The following is an 18,945-nucleotide window of genomic DNA, read 5'->3' on the forward strand; positions in this document are numbered from 1 at the left end:
GCCCAAATATGCCTCTCCTTTCCTCTCTCTTCCACCAAAGCAACCTGCGTCATGCTGGGCTTTCTGACTAGGCTCAGGTGGGCAAGCAGAGACGAAGAAAGAGCAAAATGAGAGATGTATGTGGTGCAGCCCTTTCACAAAGCACTCTGGGACTGGCCTTTCTGCCTTCAAAAGGCAAGTCCCGCAGCAATGACATCAAACAGAGCATTTGCTTGCTCCATCCTGAATACCATATTGGCTTGTGATAACGACTACAATTTCCATGCCCTGAGATTTCAACCCTCAAGGGCTAAGGAGAGCTGCAAGGCACATCTGTTCTAAAACTACGGTAATCTGTGCTTCTGTAACTACTCTGTAGTACGGTACTGCTGTAAGGGAGTATTCATGACAGTCCAAGCAATGATGAGATGAATGGGTACACTATAATAGTAACCTTCAGACACTTCTAGGCACTGAGACACATGCCTTGCCTGGAGGATTTTACAGTCTAGCCTTAGAAGATGGGCAGAGATGGTCTGTGATAAAACGGCACGCAGATGCAGAGAAGTAAATCAGATTTTCTGACTTATACCTGGCAGGCATATACCTGCCCTATTGTGATTGATATTAGAGGAACATGTCATTCAGTGCATTTTGATGAGGTGCTGGTAACTTCTAGTTAGATGGTGAACTGACGCGTTTCCACATGCCTTGTCTTCTCAAAGTGCTTATTTCGTGGTGGTGGTATGTCCTCTGCAGAGCTGGACGAGGAGGAGCTGTCTGCTGGTGACCTGAGTCCCTGCCCCAGAACAGCCCTGGGAAGGCAGTAGGTGAAAGTAGCATTTAACACCATCTCTCCCAACACGTCCCTCAGACTGAAGTCTGTATTTCAGTGGGGGCTTTGTTGCCTGAACCCTTGGGGCTGCCTTCAGCTGAAGCTGAGGACTTGAGTGAGCTGGATTGACAGGCTGAGAAGTAAAAAAAAACGCCTTATAGGAAATGCATCAGGAAACGAGAGGAGGTGACCCTTACTGGTTGTCGTGGTTTAATTTCAGTCGGCAACTAAGCACCACGCAGCCGCTCGCTCACTCCCCCCCACCCGGTGGGATGGGGGAGAGAATTGGAAGAGCACAAGTTAGAAAAACTCGTGGGTTGAGATAAAAACAGTTTAATAATTGAAATAAAATGATAATAATAATATGATAATAATAACAATAATACACAAAACAAGTGATGCACAGTGCAATTGCTCACCACCCGCCGACCGATGCCCAGCCAGTCCCCGAGCAGCGGCCCCCCCGGCCAGCTTTCCCCAGTTTATGTACTGAGCATGACGTCCCATGGTATGGAATGTCCCTTTGGCCAGTTTGGCTGTGCCCCCTCCCAGCTTCTTGTGCACCTCCAGCCTTCTCAGTCAGTAGAGCATGGGAAGCTGAAAAGTCCTTGGCCTGTGTAAGCATTACCTAGCAACAACTAAAACATCCGTGCGTTATCAACTTTGTTCTCATCCTAAATCCAAAACACTGTACCAGCTACTAGAAAGGAAATTAACTCTATCCCTGCCGAAACCAGGACACTGGTGCAGGGATGTAGTGGTGGAAAGAGAGGCTGAGCTCTGCTGTGGCTTAGCTTGTCTTGAGGGAGTGATGAGCTGGGTGTCTCGAGACCAAGAGATGAGAGCATAATTACATACGGGAGCTGTGTTGGCATCTTTGTACCTGAGAAGGAAGGAAGGAGTAATCTGGACTGTTTGGGAATTTCTCTTGTCCTTGGAAGTGATTGCCCCCAGCATAAGTAAGGTTATTTCTGAGATCTGGAGTGGAGATAGGTAGCCAGCTGGAAAACTGAAGTGTCTTTGGGAAGCACAAGTGACTCTGTTGATCATGAGACAGCAGCATGCAGGATATTGAAGTAGGATGAAGATGCACTGACCTGTCCCAGCGCGAGGATGGCAGCAGAGCTCAAGAGGAAGCTGTGAGTGACATGGTGTTCTCCTCCTAGCCCCATTAGTGCCGCAGCCTCCATTTGCTCTAATGATACCGTCTTAAAATCACCCGGGGACATGAAACTTACTGACCTCATCCCAAACATGACTCATCTGAAGGATAGAAGCTCTCTCTTAATTTCCAGTACAAGCTTTGTTCACTGCCAGTTTACACCTGTTTATTTTTGCATCATTTTCCACTTTTGTAGCTCGTCTCCATTCATACTGCTTACCAATAGGATGAGAAAAACCTTCTTTCTCGTTCTGTCTTGTTGGATTAAGCAGACCAAGCCTTTTATTCTCCTCCAGGGCCACCAGCGAAATCTTCCCACCCTGCCAGTCCTTCCCTATTGCTGGAAGATTTTTCTTTCTCTTCCTTTTCAACAAAGGAACTTATGAGCTTTTCCCCAGAGAGGTTATTTTGTCTGACCAGTAGCAAGGATGTCTCAGGACCTGTGAAGCCTCTTCTAGCAAACTACTATGGGATGAAGAAGCAAAATAAGTCTTAGAAGACAAAGCTTCAGTCCCTGCCTCAGCAGTTGACTTTTACCAACCTCACTTACCTGCCTGTGTTAGGTTTGTAGTCAGGGAGCGTGGTGGTCACTGATCCTCACTTTCTCCACAAGTACAATCGCCCTGTCTCCCTGAACTCATATCAAACTACAGAGACAGACAGGAAGACACCAGAATGAGGCGTCTGCGAAGTCTCTGCGGAAGAAAAAGGTCTTGCCTCACTTCCAGCTCCTCATGTTGTCCTGCGAGACTAATTTCGTCAGCACTAGAGTGGTCGATGGTGGTCTGTAGACATGAGAAACTCCAGTGCAATTCCTACCTTCCCTGTCTCCATCCATCAGATTTATGGCTCTGAATTTGGAGGAGCTTCACCCACATACATATATGCCTGAGAGAGAAGCAATATCCTCCATTCAGCGTTGCCTGAATGACTGATACACATCCAAGAGACTTAGGATGTGGGATATGTATGAGATTTACTTGTTTTCTTAAAAGTTTATGAATTCCTTTTGACTTACATCTTCAGTGAATCCTATTTCTTCCAAGAAAAGAAATGTTTTGCATTCCCAGTTCACTTGGAACATGCGACTTCGTGTCCCAAACCTACCCACCTGTATCAATCCAAACAGCATATTTGAACCCTCAAACTATTTTTCATCAAAAAAAAGAAATTTTCAAGAGCTTTTCAATCAGCATTTAGAACGAACTGGCTCCCTTCTGATTATCTAAGCCTCTAAATATTGTTAACAGTATCTCAGGAGAGACTGACTTATTTTTAGCATGCCAAAAGCACACTACTTGCAGGTGGTGGATTTTTTTTTTCCAATGACAGCTTATAAAAAAGGTTGTAAAAATTGATTTTTTTTTTTTTTTTATTTTAAAGTATAGCCATCAGGAAAAATTGTCGGCTTGTGGATTTTTTATTGTTTTCCTGAAACTCCTCACCATTTTTCAGATTTCTTCTTGTAATTCAGTGTGGATCTCTTTTGAGAAATCACCGAGAGAAAAGGAAAACAACAGAGAGAAGCCAAGTTGTTAGTACTGTTAATATTTTTATAAACCAAGAAAAAAATGTTTGAAGGAAATATTTGGGAAAACAAACAAAAAGAACAGTTTTGTTTGGATTCCAGCACAATACCAATGGAATATATGGTATTTTCCCTCCCCATTTCATCATCAGCTCAGTTGTTAAGTGACCTCTAGAGTGAGTAAAATAGGAGAAAGTTGGCGGCAGAAGGTGCAGAATTTGGTCCTAGTTATCACATCGGTGGTCTCAAGCTGGTGAAATTAATGGTAAAGGTGCCACGGAGGAGATGGGGTGGAGTGAGGGAGGAAGGAAGAGATGTGGGGAATCACGGAATCATGGAATGGTTTGGGTGGGAAGGGACCTTTCAAGGTCATCTAGTCCAACCCCCCTGCCGTGGGCAGGGACACCTTCCACTAGATCAGGTTGCTCAGAGCCCCGTCCAACCTGACCTGGAATGTTTCCAGGGATGGGGCATCCACCACCTCTCTGGGCAACCTGTGCCAGTGCTTCACCACCCTCAGCGTAAAAAATGTCTTCCTTATATCTAGTCTGAATCTCTCCTCTTTTAGTTTAAAACCATTACCCCTTGTCCTATCAGAAGGTCGATGGTTTGTCTCCTTAGATGGGAGGAAGGGAGGTATTAGAGATAGGAGTGAGAGAAGGACGGTGGGGCTCCTGTCTGGGACAACAGGTGTGACATAGAGGGGAGAAACAGCTTTTGGCTGCATTAAAACCCAGGAATGTGGATCCAGAAGTCACAAAGTCTGGCTGGTCCTGACGTCAGTCAATATTTCCTTTTGAAAAATGTTTTCCGAGAGTTTCAGTCAATGTAGGAACTTCTCAACCAGGAGGTCCAGAGGCACCTGGCTTGACCTGTGGATGTCCCCCCCCAAGCTTCCCCCTACCACAGACTAATAACTGCAGTCCCTCTCCCCGACCCAATTCCTCTCCCCTTGCCCCCAGGGAGCCCTGGATTGGCAAGAAACAGCCATGCTGTGCCTAATTTTAAGCTATGCACGTGCCAGTTGGCTGGTCAGTCAGCAAAGGCTGGTTGGCCAGGTGGCAGCTGCCAAATGTTCACCTGCCCTTCCCTCTACTAATCATCAATCACCGTGAAATTTGCAGGAAGGAAATGATGACTGAGATGTCTTACCCCTCCTTCAAATTTGGCTGAAATGGGTTTTCCAAGCATGGAGCTGGGAGAGAGAGACAGGGGATGATGGAGAGATGGAGAGGACGTTAAAGAGGTTTCTTTGTGTTGTGACAGTTCATGATAACGACGACAGAGTCATTTGCATCTTTTCTCGAGTGATTCAGATGCTTTCTGAGGGTCAATTCCAACCAGATCCTTATCGGCTTTAATAAATCAATTCCACGGGTCAATACACAGAGGCGCGGAAAGATTGCAGACGCAGTGAGAGGCAGCAAAGATGATCTTTTTTTTCAAATTTCTGGGGCAGCTGATGGCTCCCCAAATTGTCCACATGACAAAGCAGCAGTCCAGAGGTGTCCCAACACCAGTTTGCACTGTGTTTCCTGCACAGAGCCTTCAACCCTCTGCTTTTGGGGGCGAGTGTGGGGATCAAAGTGCCCAAAAAGAAACAATTGCATACTCTGTTATCCAGAAAACATCAGTTTTCTTCTGAATGAGTCCATTGCAAATGTGTGCGTGTGTATGTTTACAGCATAACTAGGGCGCACCCACCAGATATTTTTCCGCATTAAGAATTTCTGGACAAATATTGCAGTGTGATACTCAATGAACCTACTTACAAGTGAAGGCTGACCTTTGCAGGTTGTTCTGAAGATCTTAAAAAAGTGGAAGGTTTTTCTCTCAGCGTTTCAGAGCATGACATTCAGATGAATTTTTTTCTCCTCAATGTTGTTTCTCCACAGCATTCATTTTAAAGTTTACCCAAACTTATTTATTTTGTAAAAAGAATTGGTTTTATTTTAAGTAAGACCACTTTGAGGGCTAAATGAAATCTTTATTTACTTTCTTGTCTGCAAAAAACCTCAGAGACAATAACATTTTGTCCTAATCCAAATTTTGTGGGGCACTTATTTTCCTTTTTCTTTTGATCCTTCCAGAGAACTGAAAAATAAATAAACTGTTTTTCACAGTGTAAGTAATCCTGCAACATAATGAGCCAAAGGGAAGGGCTTTCCCAGTTTTCATGAATAGGAAATGTAGTATTATTCTTCCTCTAATGTGACTGGAAGCAGAAAAGATGCAATAAACTTCCTCCTTTTTATCAGCTGAGGAGTTTTAGCTCCTCTACCCTCCCTCCCAGTTAATGCTTTAGAAGATAGGCAGTGATTAGTCTGGTCCTTTTCATCAGCACTAAATTAAAGATTAGAAATCAGCTGTTAAGCTATGAGTTTTTCTGCTGTTTTTCATGTCCTAAAATACCAGCAAACTGAATTGACCACTGTCAGCTCCGACCCTGGAGGGCACCGCACCAGCCAAAGGTCTTTAAAGCAATCCTGGATTCTTATTTAATCTTGTGAAAGCACATTCATTATAAAGGAAAAATTACTGTTTGGTTGAAAGATTGTTGAGGCACTAGCTTTGATATTAATGAAACATGCTGAGATCTTGGCCGTGCTTATCATTTCTTTACTAGTGGAGCTCTTTCGCAGATAAGAGCAGGCTGTTCTCTTTTATTTTGATTTGCATGTAACTCCTCTCTGTCAGACACTTTATACGCTGTTGATAAACTCCTTCACAGGCTGCCATTGGTACGGAGGGCAGATGCTGCTCTGAAAGCAGAGCTGGGGCAGATTCACCGGTTTTTGCTTTTCGCTTCAAATACTCTACTGCAGCTGGAGTTTAACGGATGGGTGCGGTTAATACAGCCCAACGCAAAGGCGTATGTAAGCACCGGGTTAGATTTGGGTGCGTCGTCCTTCCTCAGGGACTGGAAATGCAGCCCACGTCGAACATCCACGTCTGAATGGGAACTTGCTCCCTTGTAGGACTGGGAGCTTATGGATCAAAAGCTGCAGAAATGGGTGGTTGGCAAGCTGGAAGGATGTAAGAGGTGGGGAACGGGTTTTGACTTCCCTCTTTTTAAAGCAGTATGGAAATGAGGTCAATTCCCACAGCTTTCAAGAAGCCTGGAGGATTTCTCAGCCCCTCTAAATATGGATAAGTTCTGGCTTTGTCCCTTGCAGGCTGAATGAAGAGACAATGAGGAAGATGAAACTGCCGGGAGGGTGGGCAGCCCATCTCCCAGGGCAGTCTGCCTCCATCGCTGGTATCTCAGCTGCTTCAGAGGCTGGTGGCAAACCCCGAGGGCTGCAGAGCTCCTTCATGACCCTCTTAGCCTACGTGCTCATGTAAGACATGATGCTGGAGCCCCTAAATGATTGGCTGGTACCTCCGTTTGTGAAGAGAGAAGCGAAGCTTCTCATAATTACGGGTCAATAGAAGACCTGCTTAATTACTTCTCAAGTTCTGGAGAATTGCAAAATGACAATTAAAGAAGTTTAAATATATACTTGTATACTTGCCAATTTTCAAAAAAAGGTTTTGGGAAAAAAGGCAGACATAAAATGTGGGAAAGGACTGTTTTCTTGGTTTGTATCTCTGCTTTTCCTTGCGCTAAGCACATAAATCACAGATGTCTGCAAATAAACTAACATACACAGAGGGAAGAGGGAGATCTGTGTATGGCGGGAGGCAGGATTTCTCCTTCAGGGCTATTTTAGCTTTCTTCAATGAACAAAAAGCGAGAACAAGGATGATTTAAAGAAAAAGCCTGTAACAACCACCCCACCACTCCCCTCTCAAAAGGTTAGGAAGTAGCAGCGAGCCTAGCAAAGTGGTACAACAGAGAGAAACCGTTCCCAGAGTATTTGCATTCCTAAGGCAACGGGGCTCATGTGATTTCTCCACCTGCCCATTCTCCTTCTGCTCCTTTTCTGAAAACCTGTGACTGAGCAAAGGGCAGAAATCCAAAACAGTGAGTAAGCAGGGGCGAAAGCTGGGAAAACTCCACAATTGTACGCTGTGCTTGGCAGGAGGCGACTGGTCAATCAGCGTGTCTGCACTGCCAGCCAATTAGCGTAGGCACGGCTCCGAACCAATCGGTGCATGACCTGCATCTTGCCCCACCGTGACATCACAGGGAAATGGAGGGAGAGGGAAGCTGGGACTAGTGAGGTCATAGGCGAAAAGGATGTCAGATGGAAAAGGATGCAAATCTTTAGGAAACGGAAATTCCATTGTTTCACTCCTTATGAAGCAAGGTAATGAAATATTCTCTATTTACGGTGAGAAATATTGCCACAGACACCTCTCTACAGATTCTTGCTAGTCTTAGTGTTACTTAAAAGCGCACCCAAATTCAGGCACAGAAGCGCATCTGAGAAAGCAGCAAAGCATTGCGGTATAGCGTAGCACTGGCTGGTGTAAATAATAACTTAAAATTACAGCTGAATTTGGATTAACGGTCTGTAGGCATTAAATCAGCCAGTCTACTCTATGGGCGTGAGTACCTTTCAGGGAAGCCTGAACTGTTAGCTTTGAGCCTCACAGTAATGTAGCCACAGCATAGTCTAGCTCCTTGGTAGCCTAGGCTCAAATCTGTGCTGCCGTATCAAGGCTATACCCAGCCAAGCTCCCTTGGGCACCTCCAGGTTGCCCGTCAGTCTGCAGAGTCCTGAATGCTCAAGTCCTCCTGTTCTCCACTCTGTTCTCCTGCGCCATTTTCATTTCTTCCAGCACACAAGGAAAAGCAATTTTCCAGAATCCTTGACCCTCTCAGAGAGTGCTCAGCTGTTATCCCACGTCTGACCGTGCCCTTCTGAAATAAAACTTGGGAGAAGCTGCACCTTCTGGAGCTGAACACTAAGAAGAAAATTGCAATGATGCCTAAAAGCGGCTTTCTTGAATTGAGTGACAGTGGCGTTGGCTTTCTCACGGAGAGCCCTCTCCAAAAGGTGGGACATTAGTGCCGCCTCTGCCTGTCCAGTGACTCCTCTTTATCTTTGTGTCTCTTCCACAGATGGCTTTTGTCTTCCTGAGTGGGATGGTATTGTCTGCTGGCCTGAAGGTGTGCCAGGCAAAGTGGTGGCTATGCCGTGTCCCGAGTACATCTATGACTTCAATCACAAAGGTAGGTGGTGTCCTCAGTGGCAGCAGAGCCTGGTAAGCTGCACCAAGGGGAGGCCTGGGAGTCAGAAAATTAGAAATCCTCTTTAGCATCCCTTTTTTATCACATGGTGACTGCCTTCCAAACAGGAGTAAAGCCAGGGAAAAGGAAGTAAAGAAAGAGCTATTATTTTTTTATGCTGAAAGAAAAGCTCTGTTTTAACCTAAACAATGACAAATTTCCCACCCGCCCCACCCAGACTGTAATGGGGCATTATAAGCACCAGTTACTTGCTTACAACTGGGTAGCCTTGCAGCGTTACAAACCTGTATTTGTTTGACGCCACAAACTTTGCATAGCAATAGAAACCCACAAGATATTCTTCCAATTTATATTCTTCACTTCACGGGTTTGTTATTTCTAGCCCCTGATCTCGGCCCAGACCCCTACGGTGGGTACCCGAGAACAGCACTGGTAACCAGAACATGTGAATTCCTCCCTATCTCACTTTCCCTCGGGCAGCACGTTTCTTGGCTTGCTTGTGGTGCCGCAAAGTCTGTGCACGTTTTTAGAAGCAATTGAAGTACACTCGCTCCTCAGTGTATTTTCAAAGCTAAAGCATTCTCTTCTCTCAGGCAAAGCTGTGCACCCAAAGACGGAAAAATTAGAGAATTAAGACTATATGTTCCCAGCAGAGCGCTGATGCTGTTTTCAGAAAACAAGTAATGATATTCCAGTGCACCCTGGTTGCACACAGTCTGTCCTGCCTTTTCTATAAGGGATTGTGAGCTGAGGCAGCTTAACCCCTGGCTGATGACTTCTCGCAGAGACCCCTGCACATGCACTTCACATTAGAGGCCAGGAGGAACAGGCAATCCATCCCTTTTTTCTCCATAACCCAACATGGCACAGATTCCCCACCTCACTGATGTCCACTGGTCAAATCAGCTAGGGTGGGAGTCAGATTAAGACCCTTAGATGCAGAGGTGTCTATAAGCTCTCCCTCTGTAGTCACAGGACAGATAGATCTGTTGACTGGTTTCATCCCTGTTAGCTGTAATGGGGCGGTTTACACACAGTTCATGTAATGATACCCCCACACAGACATCTGAACATGGATGTTTTCATCTGCCAGCTGAATCCCGAGATGAAACCTTGCCTTCTCTCCTTTCTCCATCATCATGAGGAGGGTAGCCATAGAAAAATCTATCTTGAGATGCACTGAATCTGTAAACAATGAGCAGCACAATATAGATCACTGTTTATTTTCGTAGGGAGAGCTGCAACTCTGAGGGTGATTCTGTGCTTTGGGACTTTTCAAAGCTTCTCTCCTTGGTTTGTAGACCCAATATCTTAACCTAAACTAAGTGCAACTTGTTATTAGCTCTCTGGTGTTTCTCAGCTAGAAAATTGATAAAGTCGCTAAGGAGATGGGAATTGTGTTCTTGCAGCTGAGCTTCAAAGCAGGCAGGAGGCATCAGGGTTGGTGGGATCCACCCTTGGAAGAAGTTTCTCCTGTTCTACCAGGTCTGGTCCCGTTTACTCTGTCTCTCGTTTCTCTCCCACAGGCCATGCTTATCGCCGGTGTGACCTGAACGGGAGCTGGGAGTTGGTCCCAGGCAACAACCGCACCTGGGCAAACTACAGTGAATGTGCCAAGTTCCTCACCAACGAGACGAGGGAAAGGGTAGGCAATTGCATTTGTGCATGGAGCATGAAGTGTTGGCCTCATCCAGGGCTCACCTAAGGAGCACTGCCTCATTCAAAACCCTTGATGAGCTAGTTTGCTGCCTGCTCTTGGAAACTATGTCAGAGCTTGCCAAAGCCACATCTTTGTTTTGATGGGGAATTAGTTGAATTTGAAATTGTCCTCGAAGCCAGAAAGGGTTCCTCCAGCTGCCATGATCCCGTTTGTATAGAGATCTTGGGGAAACTTGAAGCGGACTCAGGGACACTAAGAAGTGGTTGGAGGTTGTTCCATGCCATTGAGACTCCCTCTTCCCCACCAGGCGATAATTTTGCTACCAGGTTGTTACCAATAATTCCAAAGTTTATGTGCTTGTCTGTGCTAGGGGTTGTACAAGCACAGAGCTAAACGATGTGTCAATCAAACCAGTAGCAACCCTGCTTCTGTAGGTGATTAACAGAGAACCTCTGGGTTGAGAGGTACAAATTAAGGATCGGAGGTTTTACGCGGTCTGTTCATTGGATATGGGTGGGGACAAAGTCCTTTGCTAAAGCGACTTAACATGTAAGAACAGACCTTGAACTAATTCTGGTGTAGTCACAATTTTCAAACAGGGACACCAGTCCAAAGTTAGAAAAGGGATTCATAGCACATGGAGAGGGTTTGCTATGCTCCTGGGAAAAAAAGAAGTCTATCTATACATCAGATCTATGGGCCTTATTTTTACACAAATTCAGGTGATTGGCCAAATAGCAGCTGGCAGAAATTTCCTACCTCTCTGTCTGGGTCTGAGCCCAGCTGGGGCTCTGTAGTGCTTCTGAATGTCTCCCAAGCTGAGTCCATCACAGAAGCAATTCTGTGCTAACGTGACAGCAAAGCTGTCAGTGGAGTCACCTGAGAGGATGTGACCTTCTTGTTTCGCAGAGACATTTCCACCCACACGCGGTTGCTGCTCTATTATTTCTGTAATTTGCAAAGAATTTAGCAGAAACCTCTGGCTTCTCAGTGGTCCTTGGAAGATGTCCTCCTTGGATAAGGGGTATGGCATTAGCGACTGATCATTTGCAGCAAGGGTTATTTTCAGACAGTTGGAGATAAAGATCTAACCACAAGCCTCGCAGTGGGGAGCAGGGTTGAAGATACACAGTCCTTTGGGGAGAATGTTCTTAATTTTACATCCAACCACAACATAATTTTTTTGTATTTTTTTTTTTCTCAACGGTGAAGCAACATATGAATGAAGTTGTTTAGTGAGGAAAGATGTTATTTGAACATCTGCATGCGTTATATCACGCAGCCAAGGAACGGACAAGGTTGTATACACCGGGTACTGCTCCAGCTACGTAATAGCAAAGCGTGTTGTCTCAGTGCTGGACGATGTTCACTTTTAGAACAAGTTTGGTGGGACTCATCTTTTCCCAGTCCATATAGTGGAAAGAACTATTTTATCCCCAGAGGTTTCTGGGAAGTTTCTGGAGTAGGTGTTGGAATCACTGAGCGTCTTGCTCACACTGAGAGCTTTACTAAGTTTCACAGCTTCTTGACCTCTCTGATGTCATTGTCTCCCCTGTCCCACCTCTCACAGCCATGTCCTGAGGTGGGAGTCATCTGCTGCAGACCTCTGCATCTGAGCAAGTCTCCTAAATTTCCCCTAGGGAAAGGAGGTCCTTTCTTTTAAACCTTCCATGCTGGCAGCTAGGACTTGGTCAAGGTAAATCAGTAGGGGAAGGGTACAAAGAAGAAGAGAGTTGTCCATTTGTTACCAGCACAAGGAAGAGATAGAGACCTTCCACCCCTAGGCTGGTAAAAAAGGCTGAAAGCGAAGTCTGTTCTCCTGGGTTTCATGTATCTGTCTTTGTCTCTGTCCCCCAAGTGTAGAGGTGGCCACTGCACAGACAGGGGACTTGGACTGTGCTTCCTAACAGAGAGACATTAGGTGAGGTGTCACAATGCAGAAGACTTCGTTTTTATTCTCAACCTCTGCTCTTACTTGGAAAATTACTGCTCCTCGTGACCTCTCCCTTTATGAGCTGTTTTAATAAACCGCCCCAATATTATCATCCTCATTATTCTGTACACTAGGCTCAGTCATCTTTTGCCATGAGTTTTCTGTTCTAGCTACACAGAGGTGAATTTAATGATATTTAATGGTGAGACAAATTAGACCATCATCATTGTTCAGATTAAATGGACAACATTGTCCTGCGTAAGTGATGCCTGCCCAGTGCAAAGAACATTAGGAAAAATGGAAGTTTCCCCCGGCTTTGGAATTGTATCTTGATTGACAAATGCTTTTCAGCAGCATCTCTTACTCGTTATTATTGTTATTATTATTAACCTTGTATTTGCAAGAGGTTGCTTTCCTCACTCCAGCCCTGCACTCGCCTCATAGCGATGCTGCATGCTGTCATGCAGTTGCCTTGTTTTACCGTAGAGGTGGCTGCATTTTAGTGACAAGTGAAGCAATGCATATACATCCACCGCGGGTCTCTTGGGCCTTCTGGTACGAAAAGCACTCTGGAAATAAAAGAGAAAAGGAATGGCCACCTTTTTTTTCTCAGTTGGGTGATGACTTTCAGAGAGCAAGGAAAGCCTCTTGTCTTTCACACCCAAGCATGGCTCTGAAGCACTGGTATTAATAAACCTTCCTTTGATTTTTTTCTTGAAGTAAATATGTCAAGAGATGGCAGAATCAGGGAATTTGGCAAGATAGACTAGTCGTCTTTAGAAAGAGATTGTTTTCTATTATTATTTCCCCCCCTGGGGAAGAGCATCTTTGCGTCACCAGTAACAGCTGCACTTAACCAACATTTTGAAAGGAGATCGTGGGCTGACTCTGAGGAGGACAGCATCCGAGCAGATGAAACCAGAAGAACTTTTAAGAAACTATGCATTAGAAAGCATTAGGAAAAAAAAAATCTGTCTGTGACTATATATATATATATATCTCTCTCTCTGCATTGCTATGTCTAGAAATAACCCTGTATCTATAGATAGCTATATGTACAGATACACACACCTAAATAAACACCCACGTCCATGCGCGCACACACGTATATATATATATGTCCATGTATGTTTGTTTAGGTGTGTAGTTTTCTCATTTTAGCCGCTGTGGGATAATTATAAGATTGACCAAAGCAGCAAAGAGAGGGCCCCAGAGAAAGTTTGTGTCTTTCGCTACCTTTTCCTGAACCATATAAATAGGATTATTTCACATAGAGCGGAACGGAAACCGCTTTCTGAAATTAGCAAAGTATGCTAAAGCCATCACATCCAGGAGAATTAACAGCTCGTAACTGCCCAGTGAGCAATTGCTCTTGGGCTGTTTTCTAAGGGAAAATTAACACGGCTGAAGGATGCTGGATTGACAGCCCTGAAGATTGATGTCCTCTCTTTAGCCAGGAGAGCAGGTAGGCTGCAGCTAGCTATTGAAGTGTGTTTCCTCAAATACCTTGCAGATAGCATTAATCTTGCCATGAACAACCGTGTCTCGGACACGGCCTGTAGAAGATGACTGTTTAGCAAGGGGCAGGAAGAAGTTTTGTGGAAAGGTGTCTTAGCAGCACATCATGGGAAGATAAGACAGTTTTCTTTGTGCCTTCGGGCAGTGCTGAAAGCCACCACTACACCGCAGTCCGAATATATTCTCTCATATTCTGCTTTTAAGGTAACCCTTCACCAGTGCAGCATAGATGGTGGAAAATCTTGTTCTCCCACTCCTTCCCCAGGAGACGCGCATGGGCATCCCCCATCCCAACCCTACCCTGGATCTTCAGAAAGTCTCCCTGCCACTGAAAAGATAAGCTGAGAGATCTGTGGCTTCCCACCCCAGCACCCCGACCAGGCAGCTCTGCTTTGTTTATTTTCCATCTGGTGTTTAAAGAGAGACAGTAGGACAAGGGAAGGCAGGGGAATGGATTGGCCGGTGTTCACTCTTTGAGGAAGGCAGTGTGGTTAAACACCAGCTGTTTATCTGTCTGCTGCGTGTTTCACATCACTGAACCACAAGCTGCTGAATGTTGGGAGAGGGTATACAGCACTGCTACATAACCACTAGATGATAGACACATAGGTGTGTGTGTATATATATATTTATTCTATATTTGTTCTGTTCTTATACTCTTCCCTAACCATCTGTTCCTGGGCACGTAGGAGACAGGGAGCAGGGCGAAAAGGACCTTTGGTCTGGCCCAGATTAGCCATTGTCCTTGCAGCTTTCTTAAGGTTCTCTTAAAATTAGGAGTCTGGGTGACCTGTCTTCTTGGAGCTCCTCAATCTTTGGATAAAACGTGGCACAGATGTGAAGTCCTGATGTGCCCCTGGCATTAGTAGGCAGCTTTTTAGGCAATTTCTCTCCAAAAACCATAGTAGCCCTTTGATCATGGACCCCTTCCCTTTCACGCAGCCAGCCAATAGCAGCACCTTCAGCATGGTCATTTTTCTGGTCACCTTTTCAGACACTGGCAGGAGCAATTACATATTTTGCTCAATAAGCAGAAATTTCCTTCATTCCCGTCTCCCCAAAAAACAACACTATTGCCAAACATATCTTTTTTTAAAGCAGGTCAAACCCATCCTGTTTTCAAGGATGAGTTTAAGGGTAAATGTGACCTACATCTACTGAAATCATGGGGAAGGGGAATATGAGCCGGCAACTTGGGAGGTTAGCTCAGCTTGGAAACCACCAGCCTAGCAAGATGGACCGTCCTAAGATCTAACCTCAGCCCACCAATCCTGTCTTCATCTGCTACTGCTTGTTTATGTCATGGTGGTTTTACTGCTTCTAGAGAAATCAGAGAGGCTTCGAGAATCCATCACATACCAAACACAACGGGAAAGGCACAGAATGTTGCAGGGCTGCTTTATCTAAATTCCAGTGTTCAGACCAAAAATCTTCTATGCCTGGCCTTTGTTCTTGGAACTCTGGGATCTTTTTAAAAGCCAATAACTTCGCGTAGCCTCAAACTGATGGCATAAAACATGTTTACACAGTGTATACTGAGTTATACAGATGAAATGCCATCGAAGTGTCATACATTTGCATCATGAAAGATGGGCAGATGTTTTAAAATATGCATAAGAATAAAAAAAATGCATCATTGAGATGTGTTCTTCATTCTTGCAAGCAACCCTGTCACGCAGTCCTCGTTTCATGCCTATAGGTAGGTCTAGTGGATTCCTGTAAATGCTGTAGCACCTTTTGGTGTAGTGCTGCTGATAATAGTTTATGCCTAGAGTCTGCTGGGAAAGTCTGATGGTTTATAACAGCAACATAATAATACTTCACATGAAAACACAAAGGTTCTCACAACACACAGGGTCAGATGTAGTCCCCTCGTACCCCATATTTAACCGTTGCTGCTCCATAGTAGATGCTTAAGGACAGTTTATGAAAGCTGCAAGCAAAGAGCGTTCTCGTCCCCACCTATAGCCCCCCAAGAGCCTGCAGCTGTGGCACATTCTCAGCATGTGGCTGTAGCATAGGATGTGGGGAACTTTTTTTCTGTTAATGTGAACAGCAGGTTTGGGGCACATTTTGGCTGTGGCCTCCTGGATGTCCTGCGGCTATGAACACTGTAGATAAACTGCGCGTGACATGGAGAAGCGGTGTCTTTCATGAATATATCTATGAGGCACCCAAAGAGCTCAGCTGGCTTCTGAGACATGGGTCTACTCCCACCCTTTTCCTTTTTCCTTTTTATTTTTTTTGGTGGACTTTTCTATAGAGCTCTGCTGACTGCAGTTAAAGGGTCCCATTTTTTTGCCTGCGCTTGGACACCTGGCACTACTGGAGATATATTACAACCTACAGTATTAGCACAAGACTGGCAGATGTCTATGAGACCCATGCTCTTCTGGAACAGCATCTGGGGTCCACACGGATACTTACAGGCATCGCACACAGCACTTAGTGCTTAGGTGTAGGCAACTGAATCTGAAGATCTCTCCTTGTCGACTATCATGCGAACATAGACACTCAACACACGCGGAGATGCACATTTACACATCTAAATTGGGGTGTCTTAGTCTGAGAGCTGACCCCAGTCACTATCCAGATGGTGGGGATCTGGTGCCTGTCACCTCTATAGATGAGGGGAACAGAATTCTGTAGCAAAAACTCATGTTCAACACTCAATGATTTCCCTTAGGCTTTGGAAATCAGTGACTGTTTTGCGCCTTTTGCAAATATCCCTTCTCCCTGCCATTAAGCTTCTTTTAGTCACATCTTTTATTTTAAGAAAAGACAAGGAAAGCAGTGAGCAGAGCTAGCGGCAGAGGCTTTCTGGCATTGCTTATCATTCAGAGCAGTAAAATGCTTCCCCTGCTAATTTCAAACATGTCATCAGCAACATCTGAATCAGCAGCTTTGAGAAACTTTGCAGATACTTGATCTGGAAAGCCCTTACTTATGCTTCCATCCTCATATACTTGCTAATCCCACCCTTCATCGTAGCCTGCCAACCCCTCAAAAGACCACTGGATCCATTTCAGCTTCACGACCTAAATGTTGCAGAGTCTTGCCATTGTCCCACGAAAGGGGAAAGAAAAAGGGTGAAAGGAGAAAGCTGGATACAGGTCACAGTGCAACGATACTCAGAATGGGGTTTGCCACCAGTCACCTAGAAAATACGTGTCTCAGTCACCCACGTCCCTCCCTGTGACACTGGAAGGAAACAGGACACACGAACACCAAAGCCCTGAAGGTTTCATCCAGATGCTGAAACATGGGTTATGTTTATGCCCAGAGCCAAATGAGATGTCCTAGGTTACATGACACAACTGCATGGGAACTGCAGATGCAACATGGGACCTACAGGAAACTCATTCCCTTCTGTAAAAGCACCTTGAAGCCAGACAGAACACTTGGGTGTCTAAAATTATGAGACACATATCAGGACAACTGTATTGAGTCCTACAAGACCTCTTACCTGAGTCTCACATGGATGGGAATCACTGTATAAATGCAAACTCCTCTATTTGAGCTAGTCACCCTGGACTCCTCTTGTGACAACCCAATCAATGAAGCTGGTGGCTGAGGTCACCATCCTGTGATTAAAATAGGTGAATTGCAGCCTAAAGCACCCCTTCTTGCTGCTGGGACCTCAGGTAGCCAGCTCTGATGGAGCCATCCACACCAGAGACATCTAAATTAGAGGACCATATCCACTATGACAAACTCCATGTACCCATAGTAGAGTTTGAGGGAGCAGAAATGCCCTTCACACAGACTGTCCTACAGCTGCCTGCAATGGAAGAGTGAAAGCGTAGCCGTGGTTTTGCAATGGATGGGGCCTCGAAACCCCACGCCTGGTGCTCTGATGTAGCGCTGAGCTGTCCTGCAGAGGAAAGCAGTTTTCCTCTGGATTCAGATCAATGCAAATTATCTCCTCATTGGTGGAAGTGGACAAAATAGGAGTCAGGTTAAGCCCTGAGCACAGTATGAAAATGTAACAGCCAACTGCTCTGAGGGTCACACACCTGGAAGGCGTCCAAACCACAGGGAGGGGGGAATGCAGGGACCCTTGTGGGAAGGGGGAACATCCAGCCCATGGATGCCCGTGGTGGCTAGGTTTTGTTTATTTTGTTTTTTCCATGCACCCTCTGAGTTCAAGCAGAAGCTATCTCCAGCTCTGTTTTGGTTTCCTGTTCTCCCAAAGCCACCAGGCTGCTGTGAAGTTTCTACCCTGAGGTCAGGCTGGTGGAAAGCTGAGATGCAAAGGGGAGCAGAGAGGAAGTCTCCCGTCAAACCAGGAGGGAGGGGGAAAGGGAGATCTTGTTACGCGTCCAGCACGCAATACATCTGAAATGGTACTTACGTTTTTTGTGGTTCAGTCTATTGTCAGTCTCTGAGTGACGGCTGGAGTGAGGTCCGGAAGGCAGGATCAGGTGGGCTAGCTCGCTGCGGACACATCATTTCACCTGGCTGTACAAGATAGATGGCTGTGGTTTGGTGGAGCTTTGCAATGTGTGGCCAGAAAGGATGGGGGAAAGGAAGTGCCCTGAGGCCGTGCGTTGCCTGGGAGCACCACAGAGCATGACCTAGGGAGGATGCATGGTGCACGACTTGATGGGAAGTCATTTCACCAACCCCAAAACCAGATCAGCCACATCAGGGGGGCCTCATGCTGCCCAGCACCCTCCAGGAGTAACCATGACTGGCTCAGCCATGTGAAGGGAAGGCCTCCAGAGCATTCTTCTGCAGGCCCTGTTGGCAGGGGAAGGGGACAAGTTGGGTACCCCTTATGGAGACGGCAGATGCAAGATGCACAGGAAAGCTGTAAGAGATGGGAAGAAAGGGGGAATCAGATCCATCCCACACCTTCCCCATGATTATCTCATCCCAGCAGGGCATGGGATGGAGTGGGCAGAGGGCAACATTCAAGGACAGCAGTTTTGAAACTGATGTTCCCTAATCTCGGTACTGTATTGTGAGTTTTACAATATTTTGCTGATAATCCCAGCCCCTGGAATCACAGATATTGAGGTTTTGTCCTTCTGGTTTTCCTTTAGCTTTTTTTCAGCTTTGCTTTTTTTCAGTGCACATGTGTCAACAGTTGAAACAGTGAAGGATTACTGCAGGAGTCAAATTAAATGACACCGGTTAAAGTATCGCACCTTTTAAACCAGGGTCTCATGGTGTGGCAAGGCCAGA

The 18,945-nt window shown here is 45.5% G+C and overlaps 1 protein-coding gene across 1 annotated transcript in view; it reads left to right on the top strand.

The window, feature by feature from the left end:
* Nucleotides 1-18,945, top strand: part of PTH1R (parathyroid hormone 1 receptor) — a 135,167-nt gene that overhangs the window by 79,540 nt on the left and 36,682 nt on the right. Inside the window, exons 3-4 of the mRNA XM_076332093.1 lie at nt 8,516-8,626; nt 10,171-10,289. Of these exons, the coding sequence (XP_076188208.1) occupies nt 8,516-8,626; nt 10,171-10,289 (230 nt within the window). The remainder of the gene's footprint in view (nt 1-8,515; nt 8,627-10,170; nt 10,290-18,945) is intronic.

The sequence above is a fragment of the Aptenodytes patagonicus genome, chromosome 2, assembly GCF_965638725.1.
Source record: "Aptenodytes patagonicus chromosome 2, bAptPat1.pri.cur, whole genome shotgun sequence".
Taxonomy (NCBI): Eukaryota; Metazoa; Chordata; class Aves; order Sphenisciformes; family Spheniscidae; genus Aptenodytes; species Aptenodytes patagonicus.